This window comes from Ornithorhynchus anatinus, chromosome 3 (assembly GCF_004115215.2).
Source record: "Ornithorhynchus anatinus isolate Pmale09 chromosome 3, mOrnAna1.pri.v4, whole genome shotgun sequence".
NCBI lineage: Eukaryota > Metazoa > Chordata > Mammalia > Monotremata > Ornithorhynchidae > Ornithorhynchus > Ornithorhynchus anatinus.
In genome coordinates this window covers 88,696,412-88,723,183 of record NC_041730.1, presented here as the reverse complement: position 1 = coordinate 88,723,183, position 26,772 = coordinate 88,696,412, and the positions used below count along the sequence as shown (strand labels likewise).

Here is a 26,772-nt window from a genome sequence, read left to right as displayed (position 1 = left end):
GCGCACGTGTGTGTGGGAGGGGGGAGGAGGCGTGGGCACGCCTACGTCTTGACGTCAGACGCCGTCGGGGCGGGGAGGAAGAAGGGGGGGATGGGTGCGCATGCGCCCTTCGCCCAAGGAGGGGGTTGAAATGGCGAGGCCGGCGGGCCGTCCGAGGTGACCGTCGGGGGGGCAGCGAGGCGGGAGAGAGGAGGGGAGCGGCGCCGGGGGGCAGGACGGGCGTCCGGGCCGCTTCGGGGGAGCCCCGGCGCTTCCTTTCCGCCTCGGTCCGTCGGTCCGTCGGTCCCCCCGGTCCCCCCGGCCCCGGTGGGGGGCGGGGCGGGGTTCCGCCTGTCCTTTGTTTCCGGGCGGGGAGGAAGAGGAGGGAGCACCGGCTGCAGCTCCTGCTCCATCCGCGGCGGGTAAGACCACCCTCCTCACCCTCCCCAGCTTCCCTACTCGTGCTCGCTCAGCGGGACCAGGCAGAAACGCCATTTTCCCTCCTTTTTGCCGGGTGGAAGGCGGGAGAGGAGGCCCGGGCTTGCCCAGGCCTCAAAAAGGAAGGGAGGCCCGGGGGGGCTGCTCTTATTATCATTATTTGTACTCATTCGACGCTCATGATGCTCTAAGCGCTGGGGGGGAGGCAGTTGGACCCCGACTCGGCCCCCCCGGGCACCCAGGGTCTCCCCTTTTTGCAGAAGAGGGCCTCCATGTGTAGGGTTGCAGAGGAGGAGGGAAGGGACCTGCCCCAGGTCACCCAGCAGGCGAGGGGGATTAGAACTCAGGTCCTAAGGGCCCCCAGGCCCGGGCTGTAGCCGCTCCTCTGCTGAAAATCTTAGAAAAGAGCTCTTCTCCCCGTTTTGCAGGGGAGGGAGACGAGGACCAGGGAATGGACCTGCCCAAGGCCACTCAGCAGGCGAGGGGGATTAGAACTCAGGTCCTAAGGGCTCCCAGGCTCGGGCTGTAGCCGCTCCTCTGCTGAAAATCTTAGAAAAGAGCTCTTCTCCCCGTTTTGCAGAGGAGGGAGTGGAGGACCAGGGAAAGGACCTGCCCCAGGTCACCCAGCAGACTAGAGGGATTGGAACTCAGGTCCTAAGGACTCCCAGGCTCGGCCTGTACCTGCTCCTCTGCCGAAAATCTTAGAAAGGAGCTCTTTGCCCCGTTTTGCAGAGGAGGGAGTGGAGGACTAGGGAAAGGACCTGCCCAAGGCCACCTAGCAGACTAGAGGGATTGGAACTCAGGTCCCAAGGACTCCCAGGCTCGGCCTGTACCTTCTCCTCTGCTGAAAATCTTAGAAAGGAGCTCTTCGCCCCGTTTTGCAGAGGACCAGGGAAGGGACCTGCCCAAGGTCACCAGCAGGCCAGGGGGATTAGAACTCAGGCCCTAAGGGCTCCCAGGCCTGGGCTGTAGCCGCTTCTCTGCTGAAAAATCTTAGAAAGGAGCTCTTCTCCCCATTTTGCAGAGGACCAGGGAATGGACCTGCCCAAGGTCACCAGCAGGCGAGGGGGATTGGAACCTTGTCCATCTATCTCCCCCGATTAGACTGTAAACCCATCAATGGGCAGGGATTGTCTCTATCTGTTGCCAAATTGGACATTCCAAGCGCTTAGTACAGTGCTGTGCACAGGGTAAGCGCTCAATAAATACTATTGAATGAATGAACCCAGGTCCTAAGGACTCCCAGGCTCGGCCTGTAGCCGCTCCTCTGCTGAAAACCTTAGGAAGGAGCTCTTCTCCCCGTTTTGCAGAGGACTAGGGAAGGGACCTGCTCAAGGTCACCTAGCAGGCGAGGGGGATTAGAACTCAGGTCCTAAGGACTTGCTGTGGACATGCGGCCATGCTGCTTCTCATCTGAAACCTCAAAGACGCTGCCTCCGGGTCGGGGGGTTTCCATAGAGGGGCCTAGGCCCCGAGGTGGGAAAATCGATCGCATTCATTGCTAAAAAAAAAAAATTTTAAATTCCAACTAAGCCGATTTTGAACCCATTTTCTTCCTTCCCCCTGCGAAAGAGGCCTCCCACCTTGTGAAAGTTGGCAACTCGGGCGTGGAAAAGGAGGCATCTCCGTCACACGTGTTTCTCCGATGGACCAGCCATCCCTGGGAACCATCCTTCATCCTTGCCCTTCAGTCATGTTTGAGTGCTTACTGTGTGCAAAGCACTGTCCTAAGCGCTTGGGAGAGTCCACTAGGGCATCAGACACCCAGCGAGCTCAGGGACTAGCTTTGAAATCCACATCGACACCGTCGTTTTTGCCAACCAACCCCTCGGCTGACAAGGGGCACTGCCCCTCGCTCCAACTTGAAATAGCTCTGACGGTTCCCGTGGGGATAAATGCCTCCACGGAGAAGAGATGGCTCCGTTATAACTGGTGGGCTCTGGAAATTAGTTAGGGTTGAGTGTTGTGAATGTTGGTTTAAGAGCCTGCATCTTTTTAAATTGTAGATGAGGAAAATAAGAAGAGAAACCAGGGGAAGAAATGCCTCCAAGTAAGAGAGGTGGCTCGATTTATAACCGGTGGGCTCTAGAAGTTAGGGTTGAGGGTTGTGAATGTTGGTTTAAGAGCCTGCATCTTTTTAAATTGTTGATGAGGAAAATAAGAGAAACCAGGGGAAGAAATGCATCCTAGGTAGGAGAGGTGGCTCGATTTATAACTGCTGGGCTCTGGAAGTCTGTTGTGAATGTTGGTATAAGAGCCTACATCTTTTTAAATTGTAGATGAGGAAAGTAAGAAGAGAAACCCGGAGAAGAAATGCCTCCAAGTAAGAGAGGTGGCTCGATTTATAACCGGTGGGGTCTAGAAGTTAGGGTGAGTGTTGTGAATGTTGGTATAAGAGCCTGTGTCTTTTTGAAGTGTAGATGAGGAAAATAAGAGAAACCAGGGGAAGAAATGCCTCCAAGTAGGAGAGGTGGCTCGACTTATAACTGGTGGGCTCTGGAAGTTAGGGTTGAATGTTGGTATGAGAGCCTGCATCTTTTTAAATTGTGGAAAATAAAAGAAACCGGGAGAAGAAATGCATCCTAGGTAGGCGAGGGGGCTCGATTTTATAAATGGTGGGCTCTGGAAGTTAGGGTTGAGTGTTGTGAACGTTGGTTTAAGAGCGTGCATCTTTTTAAATTGTAGATTAGGAAAATAAGAAGAGAAACCAGCCAAGACATTTTCCCTCCATCATGGCTCAGTTTGGAGGGCAGAAGAATCCGCCGTGGGCTACGCAATTCACCGCCACTGCGGTATCACAGCCAGGTAGGTTTATGAAATGACCACTTCAGTCCACCTTTCAAGTTAGCTCAGTTAAGGAGAGAGACTATATTTACATTTGTTGGGAAGTATCAGATGTAACGTCTCACTAAATTTAGTCCGAGGGGGGAGGGCAGCAGCGGAGTGATATTTTTTTCTTGAATAGCAGGATTGTCTTGGCTTTTTGCTGGGAGAGTAAAGCCAGCAGTTATTCATTTTCCTTTGAAAAGGCAGCAACTTTTGAATTGCCTATAACTAATGAGCAACCAACTTGCATTTTTCTAAAAGCGTTTTGTGGGTAGTACCTGTTTAACTTTCCCTTGGTTAGGGTAGTCTAAAGATGGCTGTATTCAGTTTTATCTGGTGTTTACATTTTCGTCTTACTAAAATGAAATTTAGCTTAGGTATCAAACTAAGAAGGAGAGAAAAATGAATCTAATATACATAATGAGAATGGGTTGAAAGCTAAACCAAATCAAATCTTGTCGAATGTAGGTGTTTAAAGCGGACCCAAAATGAATAATTCATTAATCTAGCGTGGCCTTTCTTGAAATCTGTGATGGCTCTGTAGTATATTTATACCTTGCTCTTTTGATGCGTGCTTGAAGCATATTGTATTTTGAAAATAAATCACACTGAGGTGTGTGAGGTGAAATGATTCAGTCTGTAGGATTGGCAAGCAAGGTGTGTTTGTGGCTTTTCATTTAAGAAATTAAAGTGGTATTAAGCGCATGTATGTATTTGTAGCTTTTTATTGACTTTCAGACTCTTAACTGCAGACTGCTTTAAAAGCAAGTCTTATGGTGAATTGAAACTTACACCTTATGAAGAATTTGTCAGATAATGAGCTCACCTTCCAGTACTTTGGTTACCTTGACACACAAAAATGGACTATTTGTAGGGCTTTACTTTTTTTGCTTAAAATATCCAGGACTGAGTTTTAGGTCATTGCAGAGAGATGGGACATAATTTGATGTCTCTAGATTCAGCAAGACTCTTGGCAGAAAAGGGTTTTGTTAAATTTAGATTGAGAGGAGAATTTATATGGATTTTTTTTTCAGTAAAATTAAAACTTCTATTCTGGAAGAATGGACTGCTTTCAAGTATTACATCTCTTTTACTTGTGGTTTTAAGTAGACGTGAAGGCAAGCAATCCTTCAGTTTAGAATATTTTTTTAAAGCAATCAAAATCTTCTTAAGAATACAAATATGAAGGGCTCATTGTTCTTAAAAGTCCCTCCTGATGACTCGAGTTAAAAATACACTTCCCCGAGGATTGTGAAAAATGTATCGTCCCATTTTAAAGATGGAGAAAGAAGGCAAGGGGATTTTCGGACTCAACTTTTGGCAAGCCAACTTTAAAATGTAGCTCTTCTGACTCCATGATTGGCCTTTGGGTAATGGAGAACCCAAATTTTAACTCGAATTAATACCAAGCAGTTCATGTGTCATGTACAATATGATATATTAGTCCTTCAGTGATTTATGAGCTTTCTTTGGCTGCCTTAACTGACTGTCTTTTGGAACATATATGGAACAGGCCTTCCCTGATTAAGCCTTCTCTTCCCCCTCTCCCTCCTGTGTCATCCAGATCTGTACCCTTTGGGCTTTTGGTATTCATCCCACCCTCAACACTTATTATATTATATATTATAAATTATATTAATGCCTGTCTAGTCCCTAGCGCATTGTGGGCAGTGGGTCAGTCAGTCATATTTGAGTGCTTACTGTATGCAGAGCACTGTACTAAGCGCTTGGGAGAAGACAATAGAACAGACACGTTCCCCGCCCACAGTGAGCTTACAGTCTAGACGGCAGGGAGCGTGTCTACCAACTCTATTGTACTCTCTCAAACACTTAGGACAGGGCATTCTTCACTAAGTAAATACCATTTATTGACTGTGGGGAAAAAATTGTCATCAAATTTTGCCCATCTGATATTGATATATCTACCTCAGAATAGTGGTCTCAAATAAAATTGACACAAAGATTGACTGATCTTTAAATTCACGTGAAACAGCTTGAGTACCTTTTTAATGCATATATGGGAAAGTTAATACAGAGGGAACCCAGTTTTTAACTTCAGATACTGATGAAATGGGCCATCCTCTGCATTATTAGTACAACAGATTTGACTCTCTGGCCAGGGCAAACCAGAAAAACAAAGAAACACAGATATATCTTAGGTGGCAAAGTTTGCTAGGGCAGTAGGCCCGAGCTGAGAATTGTCCAGTCTTCAGGGTTGTTAATAATAATCACTGTGCTCTTTAAGTGCTTTCTTTATTCCAGGACATACAAGGTAATCGGGTTTGACAGAGTCCCTGTCCCACATAGGGCTCATAGTCTTAATCCCCATTTTCCAGATAGCTGAGGACTAGAGAAGTGAAGTGACTTGTCCAAGGTCACACAGCAGACGAGTGGCGGAGCTGGGATTCGCATCCAGGTCCTCCTGACCCCCAGGGCCTGTGCTCTGGAGGCATTTCGGTCCGAACACCCCATTCTGGTGGGGGATGCAGTTGTCCAACCCAAGCCAAACTCTTTGTCGCAAGAGGAAGGGGCACCACTAGCTGGGCTCAAGCTGTGTAGTTTGGCTGGGTCGCTCCTCGTCGTAACCTCTTCCCCCTCCCTCCTTTCTCCAGCATAAAGCCAAAGCTGGGTAAAATAACTTAGTGTTTCTGTAAAAGCTTTCACTTGTCAAAATTCCACATGCACTAAATGAAATGTTTAAGTTCCCTACGTCTTCTCCCTCCTCCCCATTCCTGCTCTTCTCTCCCACCAGGCTTCCCCTCAGATCACCTGGCATCTCATCGCTGTGGAGACTCATCTCCTCTCTCGCTTTCTCTCCCAGGGGTGTTGTATCTTTCACTCTTTTCCGCCGCACCTCCCCCACGCTCCCCTAACCGCGTGACCTGGGGGAAAGAGCTCCGGCCTGGGAGTCAGAAGGTCATAGGTCCTAATCCCGGCCCTGCTACCTGTCTGCTGTGTGACCTTGGGCGAGTCACTTCACGTCTCTGAGCCTCAGTTACCTCATCTGTAAAATGGGATTTGAGACTGTGAGTCCCACATGGGACAGAGACTGTGTCCACTTCGATTTGCTTATATCTACCCCAGCGCTTAGTACAGTGCCTGGCACAAAATAAGCGCTTAACAAATACTATTATAATTGGCCCGCACTCGGTTCCCCCAGTGTCAATTTTGCTATCACACCCCTGCCTTTTTGTCCTTTGAAGCTAACATTATCGGTCTCGACTGGGGTGTCTAGCTACAAGCAGCTGTCACAGCTGTCATCTAATGCCTGCCCTCTGAGCCCTCTGCATTTCTTGCTGATTGTGATGCCTGTCCTACCCTCCTCCCTACGTTCTGTCACTCCCTCCTCATATGATGATCCTTCACTTATTTAACCTCCATACTGATGATTCCTGGGACTCTTTTCTATTCCCACCCCACCATCCTTGTCCTTTTAACTCCACTGACCTCCTTCACACCACCTCAGCCACACATCAGCTTGGACACACAATTGTCGTGAGGTAACACCTCCACCTCTTACCTCACCATCTCGGATTTACCCCTTGCCGGCAACGCTCTTCTAACCTACCCCTCGGCCACGTCCCGTCCCCTGCAGATCGGACCTTCACTCCTCACGGTGATCCTGTCCACTAAACTCATTGCACCTATCCCACTTTCTCTGCCAGTTCCTCTCGATCTCCCCCAACGACCCCTTGCCCACGTCCTGCCTCTGGCCTGGAGCGCTCTCCCTCCTCGGATCCAACAGACAATGACTCTCCCCCCTTTCAAAGTCTTACTGAAGGTCCATTTCCACCAGGAGGCCTTCCCAGACTTAGCCTCGCTTTTCCTCATCTCCTACTCCCTTCTATCTCACCCTGACTTGCTCCCTTTGTTCTCCCTCCCCCACCCCAGCCCCACAGCACTTCTGTAATTTTTATATACATATGTTAATGTCCATCTCCCCCCTAGACTGTAAGCTCATTGTGGACAGGGAATGTGTCTGTCTGTTGTTGTACTCTCCCAAGCACATAGTACAGTGCTCTGCACACAGTAAGTACTCATGAATATGAATGAATGCATGCCAGCCCTCCCATCCCTAGGTGCCATAGTATACATCCTCAACACCGACCCCTCTCTCAACTCTTTGATGCCCCCATCTTTATCACTTACCACAACAGTCCCATTTCAGATTCTCTATCTTGCTCTAAATGGACTCTCTTCCTCTCAATATCTCTGCTCATTCATTCATTGTCGCATTTGTTGAGAGCTTTCTCTGTGCACTATACGAAGCGCTTGGGAGAGTACAGTTGAACAATAAGCAGACACATTCCCCGCCCACAACTAGCTTACGGTCTAGAGGGGGAGACGGACGTTAATATAAATCAATAAATTACAGATACGTACCTAAGTGCTGTGGGGCCGCCCTTCCTCCCTCATTGACTTCGAGGCCCACACCTGCCTCCAGCTCTTCCAAACCTCCTAAAGCACCCAGTCCCCCGCCCCCCACTTCTTTAACTCCTCGGTGACCCCACCAGCTACTTTGTTGGTAAAATCGAAACCCTCAAGCGTGAAATCCCCGTCACCCTTTCACCGCTCTGTTGCCACGGCCTCGTTTTCCTCTCGCCTTCCAGTTGTTTCTCAAGAGGAGCTCACCCCCACCTGCTCTCCTAACCCACCCCTGCTACCTGCACCCCCAACTGTCCTCCCTCCTCATTGATGGTATTTGAGTTCTTATTCTGTACTAAGTACTGCACTTAGTGATCATTACCCTTGCTCCTCACCTCACTGCTGTTGGCAACCTCTGTCTCCAAACAGGCATGCCTTCCGCCCTCCCCCCTGCTTACTTAAAAAGCACTCTCAATTCCAGCCAACCCCTCCTTCAGCTGTCACTCCATCTCCTGATTTCTCTCCAAACCCCTGGAATAGCTTTGAGGCACCTGCTGCTTTCGTTTCCTGTCCCCCAGCTCTCTTCTTGACACATTGCAGTCGGTGATCAATCAGTCGTATTCACTGAGCGCTTACTAGACTGTACTAGACTCTAGAATGCGAGCTCACTTTGGGTAGGGAATGTATCTACCAACTCTTATAATGTACTCTCCCAAACGCTCAGTACAGTGCTCTAAACCCTCTTTTTCTTTTCTTCAACTCCCTTCAGCATCTCCCTGACTGGATTTCTATGTTTGTCACCCCCCTCCCAGCCCCACAGCATTTAGGTAATATATTAATAATGTTGGTATTTGTTAAGCGCTTACTTTGTGCAGAGCACTGTTCTAAGCGCTGGGGGAGATAAAGGGTAATCAGCTTGTCCCACGTGGGCTCAGTCTTAATCCCGGTTTTACAGATGAGGTAACTGAGGCACAGAGAAGTGAAGTGACTCGCCCACCGTCACACAGCTGACAAGTGGCAGAGCTGGGATTTGAACCCATGACCTCTGACTCCCAAGCCAATGCTCTTTCCCCTGAGCCATGCTGCTTCCCTAATAATGTTGGTATTTGTTAAGTGCTTACTATGTGCAGAGCACTGTTCTAAGCGCTGGGGTAGATAAAGGGTAATCAGGTTGTCCCTCATGAGGCTGACAGTCTTAATCTCCATATTACAGGTGAGGTAACTGAGTCCCAGAAAAATGAAGTGACTTGCCCACAGTCACACAGCTGACAAGTGGCAGAGCTAGGATTCGAACCCATGACCCCTGACTCCCCAGCCCGGGCTCTTTCCACTGAGCCATGCTGCTTCTGTAATCTAGTAAAGGACTCTACACACAGCAAGTGCTCTCTAAATATGATTGTGATTGCTCTGCACACAGTACACACTCAATAAATGTGTGCAGAGCACTCTACTAAGCGCTCAGCAGAGTACAGTGTAGCAGAAATGGTGGACTTTTTCTCTGCCCAAAAGGAGCTTTCAGTGCGGAGCGGGAATTAGTAGTAATATTAATTGGTCACTCACTGGGCGTCATTCTGTCAAGTGATTTGAAAAGATTTTGTTTTTTTTTAAAAAGCAGTGTCACTTTCCCTTCACCGTTTTCACGCCTCTGAGAAGGCACTCGATAAGGTCACCAGTGGCTGCCTTGTGGCCAAGTCCAAAGGACTATAATCCCACCTAATCCTTCTCAGTTTCTCAGATCCTTGTAATGATACGGAGCACTCCTTTTTCCTCAAAACCCAGCTGCTTGGTGGACAGCTCTGGGGCTCCAGCCCACAGTGTCCCACGAGGCCGCGACGTGGCCTAGGGGGCAGACCATGGGGGTCTGAGAGTCAGGACCTGGGTTCTAATCCCGGCTCTGACACTCGCCTGTCGTCTGACCTGTATTTTCCCTGTGCCTCAGTATCATCATCTGTCAAATGGGGATTCAGTACCTGGTGCCTCTCCTACTCAGACCGCGAGCGCCATGTGGGACGGGGTCTGTGTCCGACCAGATTACTGGCTCAGTGGAAGAAGCCTGGGCTTGGGAGTCAGAGGTCATGGGTTCGAATCCTAGCTCTGCCACTTGTCAGCTGTGTGACTGTGGGCAAGTCACTTCACTTCTCTGGGCCTCAGTTACCTCATCTGTAAAATGGGGATTAACTGTGAGCCTCACGTGGGACAACCTGATTACCCTGTTTCTACCCCAGTGCTTAGAACAGTGCTCTGCACATAGTAAGCACTTAACAGATACCAACATTATTATTACATTCTCTCCATCCCTCCGCTTGCTACAGTGCCTGGCATATAGAAAGGACTTAAATATCATTATTGTTTTCTCCACTTGCCTCAGGGCTCCTCCACTTGGGTATCCTGCCAGTGCCTCCAACTCAGTGTCCAAAATAGCTCATCTTCTACCCTAAAGCTACTCCTCCTAAGCTCCCCATCTCTAAAATCCATCAATCAGTGGTATTTCCTAAGCAACTTTGCGCAGAGCACTGTACTGAGCTCTTGGGCGAGTTGGCAGAGACGTTCTGTCTCCGAGCCACATTACCTTGGTCTCACCCTGCCCTCTTTGCTGTCTTTCTATTCCTGTATTCAGTCTGTCACCACATCCTGCCGATTCTTCCTACCTAACTCTTTCAGGGTCCTTTCCTTCCTGTCCACTCAAAATGCAACCACGCTGGTCCAAGCTCTGGTCGTATCACAGCTAGAGTATTGACTCACCATCCTGCTGGCCCCTCTGCTTTCCAGCTCTTTCCCCGCCCTCCGATCTGTTCTTGAAGCATCACTGAGCTCATATCTCCTCTCTTCAAAAGCATCGTCAGAACCGTAATGGTGTGAAGCACGCTGTACGCCAAACATTGTTTTAAATGCACGGATGGATATGTGATAGTTCTTTGTCCCACGTGGGGCTGCCAGTCCTAAAGAGGAGAGAGAGTGGGAGTGGGTAGTCCCCATTTTACAGATGAGGAAATGAGGCACAGAGGAGTCAAATGACTTGCCCGAGGTCACCCAGCAGGTAAGTGGTGAAGCCTGCATTAGAACCCAGGTCTTGGACACGCCGCCTCTCCATTGGCTTCCCTTGTCCCTCCGTGGCAAACGCAGAGTCGACTTGAAAACCCTTGACCATTTCGTCCCTTCTCGCATATCTCTTTTATTATTAATAATAATACTGGGATTCGTTTAGCACTTATTGTGTGCCAAGCGGTGTTCTAAGCGCTGGGGTAGATATAAGGTCATCAGGTTGCCCCATGTGGGGCTCACAGTCTTCATCCCCATTTTACAGATGAGGTAACTGGGGCACAGAGAAGTTAAATGAATTGCCCAAAGGCACCCAGCAGACAAGTGCCCGAGCCGGGATTAGAACCCACATCCTCCGACTCCCAAACCCCTGCTGTTTCCACTAAACCATGTTGCTTCGCTAGTTGCCCTCCATCTCTCTGTTTGCCCCTCTCCAGCTAACCTAACTGTATTTCGCTCTCAGCATTCCTTCCTTCATCCCCTTGTCCATGCCCTTCCTCTGGCCTGGAATTCCCTTCCTCGCCAATGAGACCAAATGTTCCCCATATTCACCACCTCCTGAAATCCCACCTCCCCCATTCGTTCCCCGCCTCCGAAGTCCTACCCATCCACCAGCTGTCTCTAGGATTTCTGCGCTTACCCCCACCTTCGGCGCTTTAGTGGCGACCATCTATAATTGCCTTACCCCAATTTGGAAGAAGGGAATAAGATGACTTTCTTTTTAGACCGCATAATTGGAAGCAGTGATAGTGGCACCCATCTGAGCAGGAGAAGGGTGTAGACCACCTCAGTTCTGCAGAGGCAGCGTCACTCGCTGAATTAGCCAACGCACTCCCGGAGAGGAAGGGGAGAAGGGGCAGAAGGTGGGAATGCTGCAGAGAGTCTCCTGCTGGGAGTTGCGGGGCGGGAGGGTTTCCTTGAAAATAACACTTCAGAAAGTCCAGTCAGAGGAAGAGACACGGTTTCAAATGTCCTCTTCCTTCTTCCCTCATCTCTTTTCTTTTCCCTCATGCTCCTCATTGCTAGCCTTACTCCTGTTTTCGTGCTAGAAAAATTTATATAAAGAACGGGTGGTCATGCAAATAAATGTTGTTCCGTTTTATTACTCAATTGGTCACCACTTTTCTTTACCCTCCCACTTCTGGGTCAGTCTTGCCCTTGGATTTGCAGCCTTTATTCGCCCCGTCAGCCCCCCAACACTGAGGAACGTATCCGGAATTTATTTACCGTTACCTTCTGTCTCCCCCTCTGGACTCTAAGTGTCTTGTGGGCAGAATTTACCAATTCTGTTCTATTCTCCTTTCCTAAGTGCTTAATACAGTGCTGTGCACCCAGTAAGTCCTCAGTAAATATGACTTTTTGGGTGTGTATGTGTGTGTGTCTCGTTCGACCATTCAAGTGTAAAATCTTTGTGGGCAGGTCGTTGTTGCCTGTTTTTTCCTTTCCAAGGGCTTAGTACTGTGCATAGCAACCAGCTGGTGCTCAATAAATGTTGTTAATACTTTTGTTCTTGGTACAACTTCTATTTTCATTAAGTTGTATTTAGTGAGCACTCTCTGCATAGAGCACTGTACAACACTCTTGGGAGAGTACAGTATAATAGTAAACAGACACATTACCTGCCCACAGCGAGTAGATATGGATACGTTTTCAGATGTATCTGTTGCTGATGTGTACATTCCCAGCGCTTAGTTCAGAGCTCTGCACCTAGTAAGCGCTCAATAAATGCTATCGAATGAATGTATGATTCTCTGCCTTAACTTGCATGTACTTGTAATCCAAACTGTATCGCTTGGGGCCACTGTCACGGTTTGTGGCTGCAATTCTGTTTTGTCAGCATGCGTTAATACATGGCATAGCCATTAGCCATCAGTTTAAAATATTCGAGTAATTTAATATTTATTTAGCACTTCTGAGTCCCGGGAGACATACGAAATAATCAGATCCGATACAGGGCTCATATTTATTGCTATTGTTCTTGTATGTCCGTCTCCCCCGATTAGACTGTAAGCCCGTTAAAGGGCAGGGACTGTCTCTATCTGTTAGCGATTTGTACATTCCAAGTGCTTAGTACAGTGCTCTGCACATAGCGCTCAATAAATACTATTGAATGAATGAATGAACCTTAAGGGGGGAAGAGCAGTGTTAGTACGCAACTAAATGCTCAGAAAGTATAAAACTAGGAACTTCCACTGAGCCATGTGGCTTAGTGGAAAGAGCCTGGGCTTTGGAGTCAGAGGTCGTGGGTTCTAATTCCACTTCTGCCCCTTGTCAGCTGCGTGAGTTGGGGCAAGTCACTTAACTTCTCTGGGTCTCAATTCCCTCATCTGTGAAATGGGGATGAAGTCTGTGAGCCCTACTTGGGGCATCCTGATGACCTTGTATCTACCCCAGTGCTTAGAACTGTGCTTTGCACATAATAAGCGCTTAACAAATGCCATCATTATCATTAGTATTATCCCTATTTCACATATAAGGGAACTGAGACCTAGAGGAGTGACATGATTTTTGTGTAGGGTCCCACAGTGAGCCAGGAGCAGTGGAGTTTTGGGTCCTGGAGAGCTTTTGAGTCTCCGAATGCCTTCCCTGACTAAGCCCCACTTTTCCTCATCTCCCACTCCCTTCTGCGTTGCCCTCCCCCACGCCCCAGCCCCACGACACTTAAGTATCTGTCATTTTATTTATTTGCACTGATGTCTGTCTACCCCACTGTAGACTGAGCTCATTATGGGCAGGGAATGTCACTGCGTATTGTATTTTTTCCAAAACGCTTAGTATGGTGCTCCTCACACAGTAAGCATTTAATAAATACGGTCAAGTGAATGAATATTCCCACACCTGAGATGGATGTTTGTCTTGGGTCCTGCCTACTGCTCCTATTTCTCTAGCAAATGTGAAGAGCGTGACCAGGGTATCAAAAACCACAAGGAGCAAATGAAAAGATTGTTTCTTGTGTCCCTGAACGCCCTGATTGAAAAGCTTGTATCTCCAGGGAGGACCGAACTTTCCACACTTCAGATCCCGCTGAATGGAGCAATCCATTTCTCATGGTTTTTTTCTTCTTGAATAAAGTTTGCTAGCCAAAAAGACTGTTAGCCCCTTGTGGGATGGGGATTGGGTCCGAAGTGATTATCTTATCTCTTCCCCGGTGCTTAGTACAGCCCAATGGGCTCATTGTTATTATTAAACAGATTAGAAGATGATTGATTTGTCAGTATGCTTTCAGTTTTCTAAATTTCACTTCAGACAAAGCCTTGAGTTTTCTTGTAATTCCCTAAAGTCATGGTTAATTGTCATTGGCTCTGGAGTAAAAAAAAAAAATGCTCCGTATCGACACCGCATCATACATGTGCCTCTTGTATTGCACTGGCCTTGTTGGAAAAGATGTAGTTTCTGGATGCCTGGTGTTGGGTAGCAAATCCATTTTTTGGGATGGTAACAGATCTAAGATGTAATTACAGAATTGTCATTGTTCAGTTTGCCTCTCTGAGTGAATTGCTTTATGGTGTAAACACACTCCGTAGAGAGAAATGATTTAAATAATTCAATGGTGATAGTTTTTTTTGAACATCCATCGTGTGCCCCAGCTTGTATCAAGTGCTGGAGAGAGAACACCCGAAACCAAAGACATGGTCCTTTAGGGGCTTAAAAATGCACAGGGAGTGACAGGCATACATGAATATTCATAAAGTGGAGGGTGTGAAGTCAGAGGAACCAAGATAACCAAATAATCAAATCAATCCGGCAACAGTGATTTAAATAATGCATTGCTGTGTAAGGTAGGGCTGTGAATAAAGTGAATGTAGCACCTGGGAGTTACAGAAATCAGGACCGTCCTTGAATTGTCCTGCAGAACTGTTGGCGAGCCCGGGAGCTCTGGTAAGTGAGGTTGTGACCTAATAGGTACATGTGTACCCGACTGAATCATCTTTAAATCTTTAAAGTGCACATAACCATTCTCCCAGAGGCCAAAAAAGGATCGATAATTGGCTTGGTTTGCACATGATAGAAGAGGGAAAAATTTGTAAGTAGAACCTAGTAAAAATGTTGGTTAAACACGCCTTGCCCACAATAAAACATTTTGCTTCTATATCCCTTTTGTTTTTCCCACATAGAACCCCACCCCATTTCTTGTTGAATCGATACATTAAAAGAGCTTTCGGTATTTTGCTAGGAAAGGGTGTTTTGGGATGCTTATCAAATTCCTGAAGTAGCGTTTTTACAAGTAACTCCGGTTGACCAAAAGCATATGCAGTCAGTTTTCTTATCATGCAAGGTTGTGCTCTTGAAGATTCCCTCATTAAGGAAAATACCTATTTGAATCATCTCCCCAGCACCAGGCATACATAAAACCATTTTCTGACACTGTCACCTATCTAGAAAGATGTGTGTTGGGTGAAGAATCTTTAATTCCGCCATGACATTCTATCCAAAATGTGTGATAGGCCATAAGTGATAAAGGCAGAATTAGCCATACTAGGAAATATAGTAGTACTTGGAAATGTATCTGTAGAGAAGCATCATGGTGCAGTAGATATAGACCATGGGCCTGGGAGTCAGAAGGTCATGGGTTCTAATCCCTGCTCTGCTGCTTGTCTGCTGGGTGACCTTGGGCAAGCCACTTCACCTCTCTGTGCCTCAGTGACCTCATCTGTAAAATGGGGATTAAGGCTGTGAGCCCCATGCGGATTAAACACACTCCCTGTCCCACATGGGGCTCGCAGTTTCAATCCCCATTTTACAGGAGAGGTCACCGAGGCACGGAGAGGTAAAATGACCTGCCCAGCGTCACATAGATAAGTGGCGGAGTTGGGATTAGAACCCGTGACCCTCTGACTTCCAGGCCCGTGCCCTGTCCACTACACCATGCTGCCTCCCAATCCGGTTTCAGGGTCTGTGCCGTCGGCAGTCTTGAGAGGATTGGATCCCAGAGGTTTCTAAACAGGTTATCCAAATCAGTTAATGGGATTTGAATGCCTACTGTGTTCAGAGCACTATACTAGGCACTTAAAATTCAATAGAATAGCTGGTAAACATCCCTACTGGCATGGATTTTACAGTTTGGAGGTGGGGGAGGGTTATACATTTTTTTTGCACGCTCCCTTTTCCCCACCAGAGCTCATCAGATCAATCGGATCTTCTCCTCCAGGGTGTTCACTAAGGTGGTTCACAGACTCCTGAGAGTTTTTGGTGATTTTGGATTTCTCCAAGCTGGGAGCCGACAAGCTGGTAGTTTTGGGCTTTTGCAGCCTGAAGATTTGTCGGTCCCTTGGTTCCCCGGTGTCTCCTCAGAGGCTGATTGTACTCTCCCAAGTGCTTAGTACAATGCTTCGCACGTAGTGGCGTTGAATAGGTGCCACCGATCAGTAGCAGATCCACTAGCCTCACCCTTTCCTTTTCTTCCCTTGTGGGGCAGCCGGGGCAATCCTGTCAATATATTTACCATCCTCACAAAACTTCACTCTACAGGTTTATTTCTTAGCTTTTGCTATTGCAATTTAAATGATATCTAGCTTGAAAACTTTAATTTTTGAGAAGTTACTTGGTGAGATTCGTGGAGTACATATAATTTAATTTCCCTAATGTTCTCTCAGTTTTGAAGATGCCTAAGCAAGTTTTACTTCACTCTACTCCTGTTAATGCTTAAAAATGTCTATAATTTTTGTAGGGTTTCTTTTACACTTTTATCCAATTTCAAGTCTATCTGAAATGAAACAATATACTGGAGTAGGCAAGAACACGTCCACATTCTACAATATGAAAAGCTAATAGACTTCAGTTTTGGGTATTAATCCATCAGTGGTATTTATTGAGCGCTTATTGTGTGGAAAGCACTGTAGGAAGAGCTTAGAAGAGTACAGAATATCAATAGTTGAGTGTAGTTAACTAGAAGTCCATAGCATAGACAGTGTATTTGTGTAGACAAAAACAAAGTCTATGGGCATCAAAATAATCAATTTGTACGTAGGCGTCCACATAAATTGTTCTGTTTGGGTTCAAAGTTTAAATAAATGTTGTAATCACCTTTTGTGCTTCCCTTCTGTCAATGCTTATCGCCACTTGTGTGTTTAGACTGAAGCGATTCATCTCTGTTTCCTGTAGGTTAAACCTTCATATTTCAGCCCAAGGAGAGGAAGGGTGTGGTCCCCATTCAATGGTAGCCTTGTCAAGTCTCCCATTTTTTGCCCTTGGGTGTGAAATTTTTAAAAGAGTATGGCCACACCTAAGTGAGTTACTCTCTCTCCCCCAACTCCCCACCCCTAATACGCCCGCTACGTCAGAGCGAGGGCCGCAAATCGAAGGCCCTTCCTTGAATGTGGACAGCCGGTGCTGGGAAAGATGAGAGGAGAAAGTGAAAGCAATTCACCGCCTTAGTTTTTGTTTTTTGCCCACAGAAGACTCATGTTGTCACTTATACTGATAGCTGGGCCCCGGTGTCAGCAGTGGCTAACCCTGTTGCATAAACACCTTGACAATGAGTAGAGTGTCACTTTCCTCACCAGTGACTTTAAGGCAGTCACCTTGCCCACTCCTTCCTCACCTAGCTAATCCTACCATAAGCCAGTCAGCACACTTCACTCCTCTAATGCCAACCTTCTCACTGTACCTCGATCTCCTCGATCTCGCCACCAACCTCTCGCCCCCGTCCTGCCTCTGGCCTGGAACGCCCTCCCTCCTCACATCCTACAGTTACTCTTCCCCCGTCACTTGAAAGTCTTACTGAAGGCACACCTCCTCCAACAGGCCTTCCCCGACGAAGCCCTCCTTTCCTCTTCTCCCACTCCCTTCTTCGTCATCCTGACTTGCTCCCTTTATTCAGCCACCGTCCCAGTCCCACAGCACTTTTGTATACATCAGTCATTTATTTGTCTCCTCCTCTAGGCTGTAAGCTCATTGTGGGCAGGGACTGTGTCTCAAGTGATTAGTACATTGCTCTGCACCCAGTAAGCGCTCAATAAATATGATTGATTAGGGGTTCTCTGCTTTCTGGTGTGAGGTAATTGACTACACAGTATAAAATACTGAGTAACATGATTTTCCCATTTCTAAGTGTTTTAAAAAATGAAACTGAAGTGCAAGCATTCAGCAGTTAAACTAATGATCCTTTTGCTTGGTGTTAGAACTGCCGTGCTCTCAGAGTTTCTAGATTTGTGGTATTTGTTAAGCGCTTATTGTGTGCTGAGCCCTGGGGTTGATAGAGTATCAACAGATCAGACACGGTCCCTGATTAGTATTTTTGCCTTTTCCTCCTGGTTGTGTGATATTCGTTCATTCAGTCATATATATCAAGCACTTATGTTCAGAGCACTGCACTGAGTATTTGGGAGAGTACAGTATAAAAATATTCCCTGCCCATGGTGAATTTACAGTCTAAAGGGGGTGACAGACAATATAAACTATAGATGTGTACATAAGTGCTGCAGGGCTGGGAGGGGATGATATCAGTGTCTGAGTCCTCCTTTTCTATACAACATCCCCTCCAGCTCCTGCTACCTGATTTCTCTTCTCTACCATAATAATGGTATTTATTAAGGACTTAGTGTGTGCTAAACACTGGGGTGGATAGCAGACCTAAAGTACCACTACCGTAAAGCAGCGTGGCTCAGTGGAAAGAGCCCGGGCTTGGGAATCAGAGGTCATGGGTTCGAATCCCGGCTCCACTCCTTGTCAGCTGTGTGACTTTGGGCAAGTCACATAACTTCTCTGTGCCTCAGTTACCTCATCTGTAAAATGGGGATTAAAAACTGTGAGTACCACGCGGGACAACCTGTTCACCTTGTATCCCCCCAGCGCTTAGAACAGTGCTTTGCACCTAGTAAGTGCTTAAATACCACATCATTATTATTATTATTATTATTAAAGCATTCAAAGACAAATGCTATCAAAGTAAAGCAGGTTAGGCCTTGTGTTTCCGTCGCATTTCTTTCCTTAGAAAAATATCCGTCTCAAACATTTTGACTCGAAAGTATCGTTATGACAGGTGGCGTATAAGTAGCTTTCCCCGACTTCCTATTGTTTAAATCGCCATTCTCTGCCATTTGAGATCAGATGGAGTAATAATAATAATAATGTTGGTATTTGTTAAGCGCTTACTATGTGCAGAGCACTGTTCTAAGCGCTGGGGGAGATGGAGTAGGTCAGTCACACCCTGATTATAAGCGGGACATGGATATAGGCCGTGGAGCTATGAAATTGGTTTTTCATTGACCAGCTAACGGTAAACTGAGATGTACTGTCAAGTCCTACCTAATGACTAGAATAATAAAAATAATAATTACGGTGTTCGTTAAGCGCTTACTTTGTGCCAGGCACCTCCTTAAGCACTGGAGTGGATAAGTCTGAATGGTCTTAACGGTGTCTTTCTCTCTCCCCCTCCCTCTGTGTTTTCAGCTGCCCTCGGGGTTCAGCAACCATCTCTGCTGGGTGCATCCCCTACCATCTATACTCAGCAGACAGCATTGGCAGCAGCAGGCCTCACGACCCAAACGCCCGCCAACTACCAGCTCACGCAAACGGCTGCTCTGCAGCAACAGGCTGCGGCTGCCGCAGCTGCGCTGCAACAGGTAAAGAAAGCCCTCTCTATTCAACGTTACTTCAGGATTTCATCAAACAGGGCACCTGGAGGGAGAGGGTCTGTGTCTAATTCCCACTGTACTCTGTGTCCCTGCACTTAGCACAGGTTCTTCACACAGTAAGTGCTTAAGAAGTATTGTTCTTACTGCTCTGTAGTAGTAGAAAACCAGGTTTTCTTCGGGTGAGCGGCTTAAGGGTCTGTTGAAAGCGGTACAGCCAGGCATTGTTTTCCGAAAGCAACATGGAATCTGGAATGAAATAGAGCTGAAAGTTTTCAGTGAAATTACTTCCACGTAATGAATCCCCAAATATTTTTAAAAATTCATTTTTTTCCATAGTTTTCTGACTTGAGCTCCAGTTTTCTCACAGACAAGCCTGCACGTAATCACTAAAAGCATGTGCTCACCTGTCCAACGCTCCCTGTGTGGTTTCTGCCTTTTTTCTTTTTTAAAATGGCATTTGGTAAGCACTTAACTGTGTGCCGGGACCTATCCTAAGCGCTGGGGTGGATACAAGAGAGATTAGACACAGTCTGTGTCCCAAATGGGGCTCATGGTCTCAGTCCCCATTTTACAGATGAGGTAATTGAGGCAGGCATAGAGAAGTTAAGGGACTTGCCCAAAGTCACACAGCAGACAAGAGGCGGAGCTGGGATTAGAACCCACGATCTCTGACTCCCAAGGCCATGCTTTCGCCACTAGGCGTGCTTCTCCAGGATAATAAAGCAGAATGGTGTGAGCTCATTGTGGGCAGGGAATGTGTCCATTTGTTGTCATACTCTCCCAAGCACTTAGTACAGTGCTTTGCACACAGGAAGCACTCAATAAATACAATTGAATGAATGAATGGTGGTAGAGCTGGGGCCAAGAACCCAGCTCTCCTGATGCTGCTCCGAATTCCCACAGCTGAAATGGAAGAGGGAGTCTTTGAGGATTTTTGCCTTGGGTGACTAAAATTTCACTGAAAGCAAGATTCCATTGGTGGGATTTTGGATGGGAATGAGGTTCTTAAAGTTTGCCATGCTATTTCAAATAAAATTTCATTAGGGATGATTTTTCTGGGTCCTTCAAAAGACATTCGCAATTGAAGAGTCTTTTTGATCTTGGGGGAAAAGGAATAATACAGTAAAGTAGCGAAGATAGAAAATTCTTATTTCAGTTTGACTCTATTTTGTATATTCCCTGTGTGCTTGTGTAACTTTTGAAGCAAAATTGTGACAACCAATATTATCCATTGAAATGGAGTTTTAGAAGGGGGTCTGTAACTATTTTATATGTGCATCTTAAAATTTACTATGGGTACCAACATTTCCTTTTTAAACTACTTATTTTTTAGTTTTAACTTTGAGCAATTTTTTTCCAGCAATACTCACAACCTCAGCAGACCCTGTATAGCGTACAGCAGCAGGTTTGTCCCTTTTTCCTTACTTTATTAATTTCTCGGTACTCTTTGGATGGGCCTTTTGGTATTGGCATGCTACTTTGCGTACTGAGGGCCAAGGTGATCTATAATAGCAAGGTAGTGGCGGTGACACTACCCATTTATCGTAAGCTTTCAGCTGGGTCATGAAATCAAAACATAAAGCATTTTGATGTTCTGTTGCTACTAATGAATGGACCCCCATTAAATGGTGGGGGCTGGAGCTGCTTTAATGAGAGTGACCATGACAGGAAGAAGAGCAGTTGCTCAAGGGTGAGATGAAGGGGGACTCAGCACTGACAAGAGAGACACTCGGAGAGAGTCTAAGACATCCTCTCTATTGTGACACCATTAATAGGTGAATTTCAATGCAATGGTGCCTTCTTCAATATGAAGGACAAATTGCATTAATTAATTATGGTATTTAAGTGCTTACTATGTGCCAGGCACTGTACTAAGCACTGGGGTGGATACACGCAAATCGGACACAGTCCCTGTCCAACGCGGGGCTCACGGTCTCGATCCCCGTTTCACAGATGAGGTAACTGTGGCCCAGAGAAGTGACTTGCCCAAGGTCACACAGCAGCTAAGTGGAGTTGGGAGTAGAATCCATGTCCTTCTGATTCCCAGTCCTGTGCTCTATCCACTATGCCATGCTGCTTCTTTACACACATGTATTATTTATTTCATCAGAAACACCTGCTTATGCAGAAGAGTACTCGAATAAACCAATTATTAGTTATATGTAGTAATATGTGGGAGATGCTTAGTGCCAACTGTATTTAATGGTGTAAATTAAGATCGTGTAGAAGCCCCCGCCCCTGACCTGCATTCGCTTGCCCAGGCAGAATCTTTTATTTGGTTATACGCCCAATTTGGCTATTGTATATTTGCCGTAGTAAGGATTGAGTGTGTTTTTCCTTCAAAAGATGTTATACAGGTCCATTCATTTAATTGCTTTTTTTATGTTTAAGTTGCAGCAACCTCAGCAGACTCTATTAACCCAGGTTAGTATAGCCGTCATATCATCTTTATTAAAATATCAAAACCATCTTAGGCCAGCTTTTATCACATTCCATTTTTGTGGTCGTTTTCTATAGAAATGTTCTGTGCATTACTCATATGTTTCAATATGCTATAATAGAAGTTATCTTCTAGCGTTTTTCGTTTTTTTCCAATTGCAAAAAGGTTAGTTGAGTTATAAGTAATGAATAAAGGCTGACACCTCTCATTCTTGGGCAAAATAGAATCTGAAAATCTGGAATGAATTTTAACTTGAGGTTTCAGTGACTATTTAATTTTGGCTGGGTGGGCCTTGATAATCTGGGGAATAATAGGCTTGTTACGTTTTGATATCGGTGATTTATATGATCATTTTTTATTCTTCTGAGGGTAGTGGTGCGATTTGCTCATCTGTTGTATTGTTAAATAGGTCGAGACCGGCATTTCATATTTGAACTTGTATAGGTTGAAATGCTACTTTAATCATTGGTTTAGTGGGGCTCTCAATCTAGAAGAATAGCATCTTGGAACTTTCCTGCCTTGTCTCTGAGAAATGAAAATACCCAGTATTAAATGGATAATGAGTAGATGCAATGTCAGTGTTTATTGTATTATATTTTCCCCAGCGCTTAGTACAGTGCTCTACCCATACACACCCAGAATAAGCTTAATAAATAGGTTTGAATGAATGCTTTTGGTGGAAAATTAGTCCATTCGTTTGTTTATTAGGCCGGTGCTAAATTGGGCAGGCCTTTTACTTTTTGGTTTTAAATCAAGGTCATCTCACGACATTGGTACTAACAGGTCGAGTAACATTCTTGAGCCTCTTGTTAATGAGTCCTTTTAAAATTCTGTCCATGGATGAAGTTCTTGGTTACAAAGACCTTCAAAAATCCATTTAGGCAAGCCACTTTGGTCAGAAAGTGTTCGTGAGTGCTGACCGGCTGCAAAGTACAGGTCTAGGTGTTTGATAGGGTTTCACCACCTCCTATAATGTCATATTTTGGTCTTCTGTTTTGTGTCCAGCCTGCTGTGGCACTGCCTACGAGCCTAAGTCTGTCTACCCCTCAGCCAGCAGCACAAATCACTGTTTCGTATCCAACGCCACGGTCGAGCCAACAGCAAACTCAGCCTCAGAAGCAACGTGTCTTCACAGGAGTGGTTACGAAACTGCATGACACGTTTGGGTTTGTGGATGAAGATGTATTCTTTCAGCTGAGGTAAAACGCACATGCAGCCGACGTCGCCTTTGTTCGAGCATTCTTATCTTAGGTTAACTGGTTTAGGATTCTGTTAACCTGGGGTTTAAATGTAGTTTTATCAACAGTTGAGAGTTTTATATTAATGGTACAACTCTTTGGCTGAATAGTGTGTGAAATATTTAATGATTTGAAATATTTTAAGTCTTTAGATCTTTGCAGAGAACGTGTCTGTCAGTCATATTGAGCGCTTACTAAATGCAGAGAGCACCTGGGAAAATATGATGCAGGAAAATTAGCAGACACCTTTCCTGCCCATAACAAGTTTGCAGTCTACCAGCTCTGTTGTAATGAGAAACAACATGGCTTAGTGGAAAGGGCCCGGGCATGGAAGTCAGAGGTCGTGGGTTCTAATGCCGGCTCTGCCACTTGTCATCTGTGTGACCTTGGGCAAGCCACTTAACTTCTCGGTGCCTCAGTTACCTCATCTGTAACATGGGGATGAAGACTGTGAGCCCCACGTGGGACAACCTGATTACCTTGTATCTACCCTAGTGCTTAGAACAGTGCTTGGCACATAGTAAGCACTTAAGTACCAACATTATTATTATTATACACTCCCAAGAGCTTAGTACAGTCCTCTGCACACAATATGTGCTCAGTAAATGCCATTAAGTGATCAATTAACTAGTCAATCAATTTTTACTGAATCCTCTTTGAGCTTTCTTATAAAGGGGTTCTAAGGCAGGGAACGTGTCTATCAATCATATTGAGCTCTTAATATGTGCATAGCACTGTACTGAGCGCTTGGAAGAGTACATTACAAAAGAGTTAGCAGACACATTCCCTGTCCATACTTATAGTCTGCCAACTCTATTGTATTCTCCCAAGAGTTTAGTACAGTGCTCTGCACATAGTACATGCTCAGTAAATACCATTAAGTGATGAATAAAACTAATCAATCAACTTTTGCTGGACCTCCTTGAGCCTTCTTATAAAGGGAGTTCTAGGCATTTTTGGACTTTTTGTGGGCTTTGTGCACAGAAATTAAAGGATGGAAAAGAACAAAACTTGATTTTAAAAAGACCGGAACACAAAAAACCAAAATAACGAGCTTTATGGCCTAAATAGCAAGTACAAAGTTTATAGTAATACTACACGTTAATTTTAATAATTCCTAAAGTAGATATGATAAATACCTTATCATGGAAATAACTGTTCAGGTCACTAATCGAGAACATCCTGAACTGTTACTTAAATGAGGCATCGAAGTGAAGAAGCCTCTGGATAGCCCTTTTTTAAAAACTTATAATCAGATATTGTTTCCCTGATAGTATTGAACCCAGCTGAGGTACTCCATTTAGAAAATTAAAGTAGCGATAATGTGGTTCTTGTTAAGCGCTTACTTTGTGCCAAACACTCTACCAAGCTCCGGGGTAGGTACATGCCAGTCAGGTCGGACACGGTCCCTGCCCCATAAGAGGCTCAAGCTTCATCCACTCACTTTTTCTCTGATGGGCACAAAAATGGGGAGGTTGTGAGAAAAGTGAGCAGGGTGGATGTGTGTGTTCATCTTAGTAGCTGCTGTGGTCACTAACCAAAAACCAGGTGGACACTGCTGGGTGCTGTTGCCATGCCCCTCTGTGGTGGACACACAACTCAAGAGACTGGTATACATGAGCATCAGAAGTGATGGAGGCGTCCGTTACGTGGGCTCCCAACAACCTGGTGTAGCTTAGCATTTATGTATCTATCCCAGTCTTTAGTACAGTACGTGGCACGTGGTAAGAACTTAAATAGCATTATTATTATTTCCATATAACTTTACCTTCATCCTTGTTTTGTAGCGCTGTTAAAGGCAAGACTCCCCAAGTAGGTGACCGAGTATTGGTAGAAGCTACCTATAATCCTAATATGCCTTTCAAGTGGAATGCACAAAGAATCCAAACACTACCAAATCAGGTATGTGCAGGATAAACTTAGCGATGGGGGCGGCTGGGAATAAAGCTCTTTGGAGTCATGTGGGATTTTTCTCTCTCTCTCTCTCTCTCTGGCCTCTCCCAGAATCAATCCCAAACTCAACCTTTACTGAAGACTCCACCAGCCGTTCTTCAGCCCATTACCCAGCCGGCCGCTTTCAGCGTTCAAGCCCAGCCTCAGCCCCAGTCACTGTTGCAGGCACAGATATCAGCAGCATCTATAACACCTTTGCTTCAGAGTCAGCCTCAGCCTCTGTTACAACAACCTCAGCAGAAAGGTAGAGTCTTTGGATGATTTATCTGCCTTTATTCATTCATTCATTCAATTATTTCCCCCCTATCGTATTTGAGCCTGAATTATTTAATCAGTTGGTATAGTTTATCCAGAAGATGTACAGAAGGAGCAGGTTATTGTTTATGGGTAAGGTATGACTGTTTACAATCTGAAACCAGGATGAAGGAAGTGGTGTTTTGTTTTTGGGTGTTTTTGTTGTTGTTGTTGGTTTTTTTACATCATATTACTAGAGTGACTTTGAAGGAAACTTAAGCAGCGTTGCAATTTGAGGACAGGGAGAGCGTCTGTTTATTCTTTTTGTGCTATCCCAAGTGCTTAGTACAGTGCTGTGCACACACTAAGTGCTCAATTTAAATATGACTGAATGAATGGATTCATATCCTTCATATCCTTGAGATCCCTTTTTAACTAAAGGGGCTAAAAATGACAGGCAGAATGGGTACATTTTGTTCATGCCTCCCATTAGTATAGCAGTTCTCTAACTCCCTTCTTTTTAAATGCCCCAAGAGTAGCCTACTGTAGGGAATAGTATGTTTTTGGTCAGTAAGTAAGGAGCACTGCCATAGCCATTATTAATGAAAAGTCTCAATTCCCGAGATTTCCATAAGTTGATACTCTTTTTCATCGTCTGATTTTATGTGTGTAACTGTCCTTCCTATTTTACCTCTTTGAGGGAGGAAATTCTGGGTCTCCCTTTATAGTTTTAACTGTTTAGGTCATCAGATTTAATTTTGAGCAGCTGGAAATCTTAGCTTTTTTTTTGAATCTAAGGCACTGCTTTCAATAAAATGGTGGAGCTTTTGGATGTGTTGTATCCTTCCTTTGAGTTGAAATGCAATCATCCTTACCAGGATGTGAAAAGAGTTTTTCGTATTAGGAGAAACTTTCTGGGATGGCATTGGCAATATCGGAGGTTACACTGCAACCTAATTTAGAATCACTTCCCATACGCTTTAAGCGACAGCTCAAGTTGCCCTAAGGAGCCAAAAGTAATGTTTTTTTAATAGAATCAAAACGGAACATCTTGCGAAAGTCAACACGATGGGGTTTTTTGTTAAGGTGTTTTTCCGTAAACTATGTTGGTTCTGAACAGGTAATAAAAATTCTTGGAATTTTTGAGTTCATTTCCCTTCAGTGCTGCTAAACTTAGTCCCTGACAGGTGAGCTAGCTAATAAATTTAGGACTATTGATTTTCACACCACAATGAGAGCATCTTGTGCATTGCTAAACCTGTGTATATATTGGAATTTGGTGGTGATCTGAAAAATTGCTCTTTCTAAAAATGCCCAACTTTGATGAAAATGAACTTTGTCATTAGTAGAATTAGACCCCAGTATCTTAATCTTAGACTGATGTCAAACAAATGCTCTTTCCTCTGAGCATCTCAGGTCCAAGTGGGATATAATTAAATTTTTTGTAGAACTCTGGGTTTCTTAATGTCCACAGTATTCATCATGGGTCTCCGTGGACCTGGGAATACCACAGTTCTGATGTCTTGAGCACTTATATGGAGAGCAGTGTACTGAGTGCTTGAAAGAGTACACCAGAAGACAGTATCCCTTGTCACGAGGGGTTTACATTTTAGCATTCCCCTGTTTCCCCCTAACCACCACTTCTTAATTCCAGCGTGGTTTTAGCAATTGCTCCCTTAAGAAC

At 45.4% G+C, this 26,772-nt stretch overlaps 1 protein-coding gene across 2 annotated transcripts in view; it reads left to right on the top strand.

Annotated features, from left to right (window-relative positions):
- The first annotated feature begins 209 nt into the window (after positions 1 to 209).
- CCAR1 (cell division cycle and apoptosis regulator 1) overlaps positions 210 to 26,772 on the top strand; it is a 48,900-nt gene continuing 22,337 nt past the window's right edge. The window contains exons 1-8 of one of the 2 annotated variants that reach the window (XM_029059931.2): positions 210 to 401; positions 3,103 to 3,222; positions 19,039 to 19,211; positions 20,584 to 20,628; positions 21,621 to 21,647; positions 22,669 to 22,862; positions 24,689 to 24,803; positions 24,906 to 25,098. In XM_029059931.2, the coding sequence (XP_028915764.1) occupies positions 3,150 to 3,222; positions 19,039 to 19,211; positions 20,584 to 20,628; positions 21,621 to 21,647; positions 22,669 to 22,862; positions 24,689 to 24,803; positions 24,906 to 25,098 (820 nt within the window). In that variant the 5' untranslated portion in view covers positions 210 to 401; positions 3,103 to 3,149. Of the gene's footprint in view, positions 402 to 3,102; positions 3,223 to 19,038; positions 19,212 to 20,583; positions 20,629 to 21,614; positions 21,648 to 22,668; positions 22,863 to 24,688; positions 24,804 to 24,905; positions 25,099 to 26,772 lie in introns of both variants that reach the window. The other variant, XM_029059929.2, reaches the window with a different exon arrangement.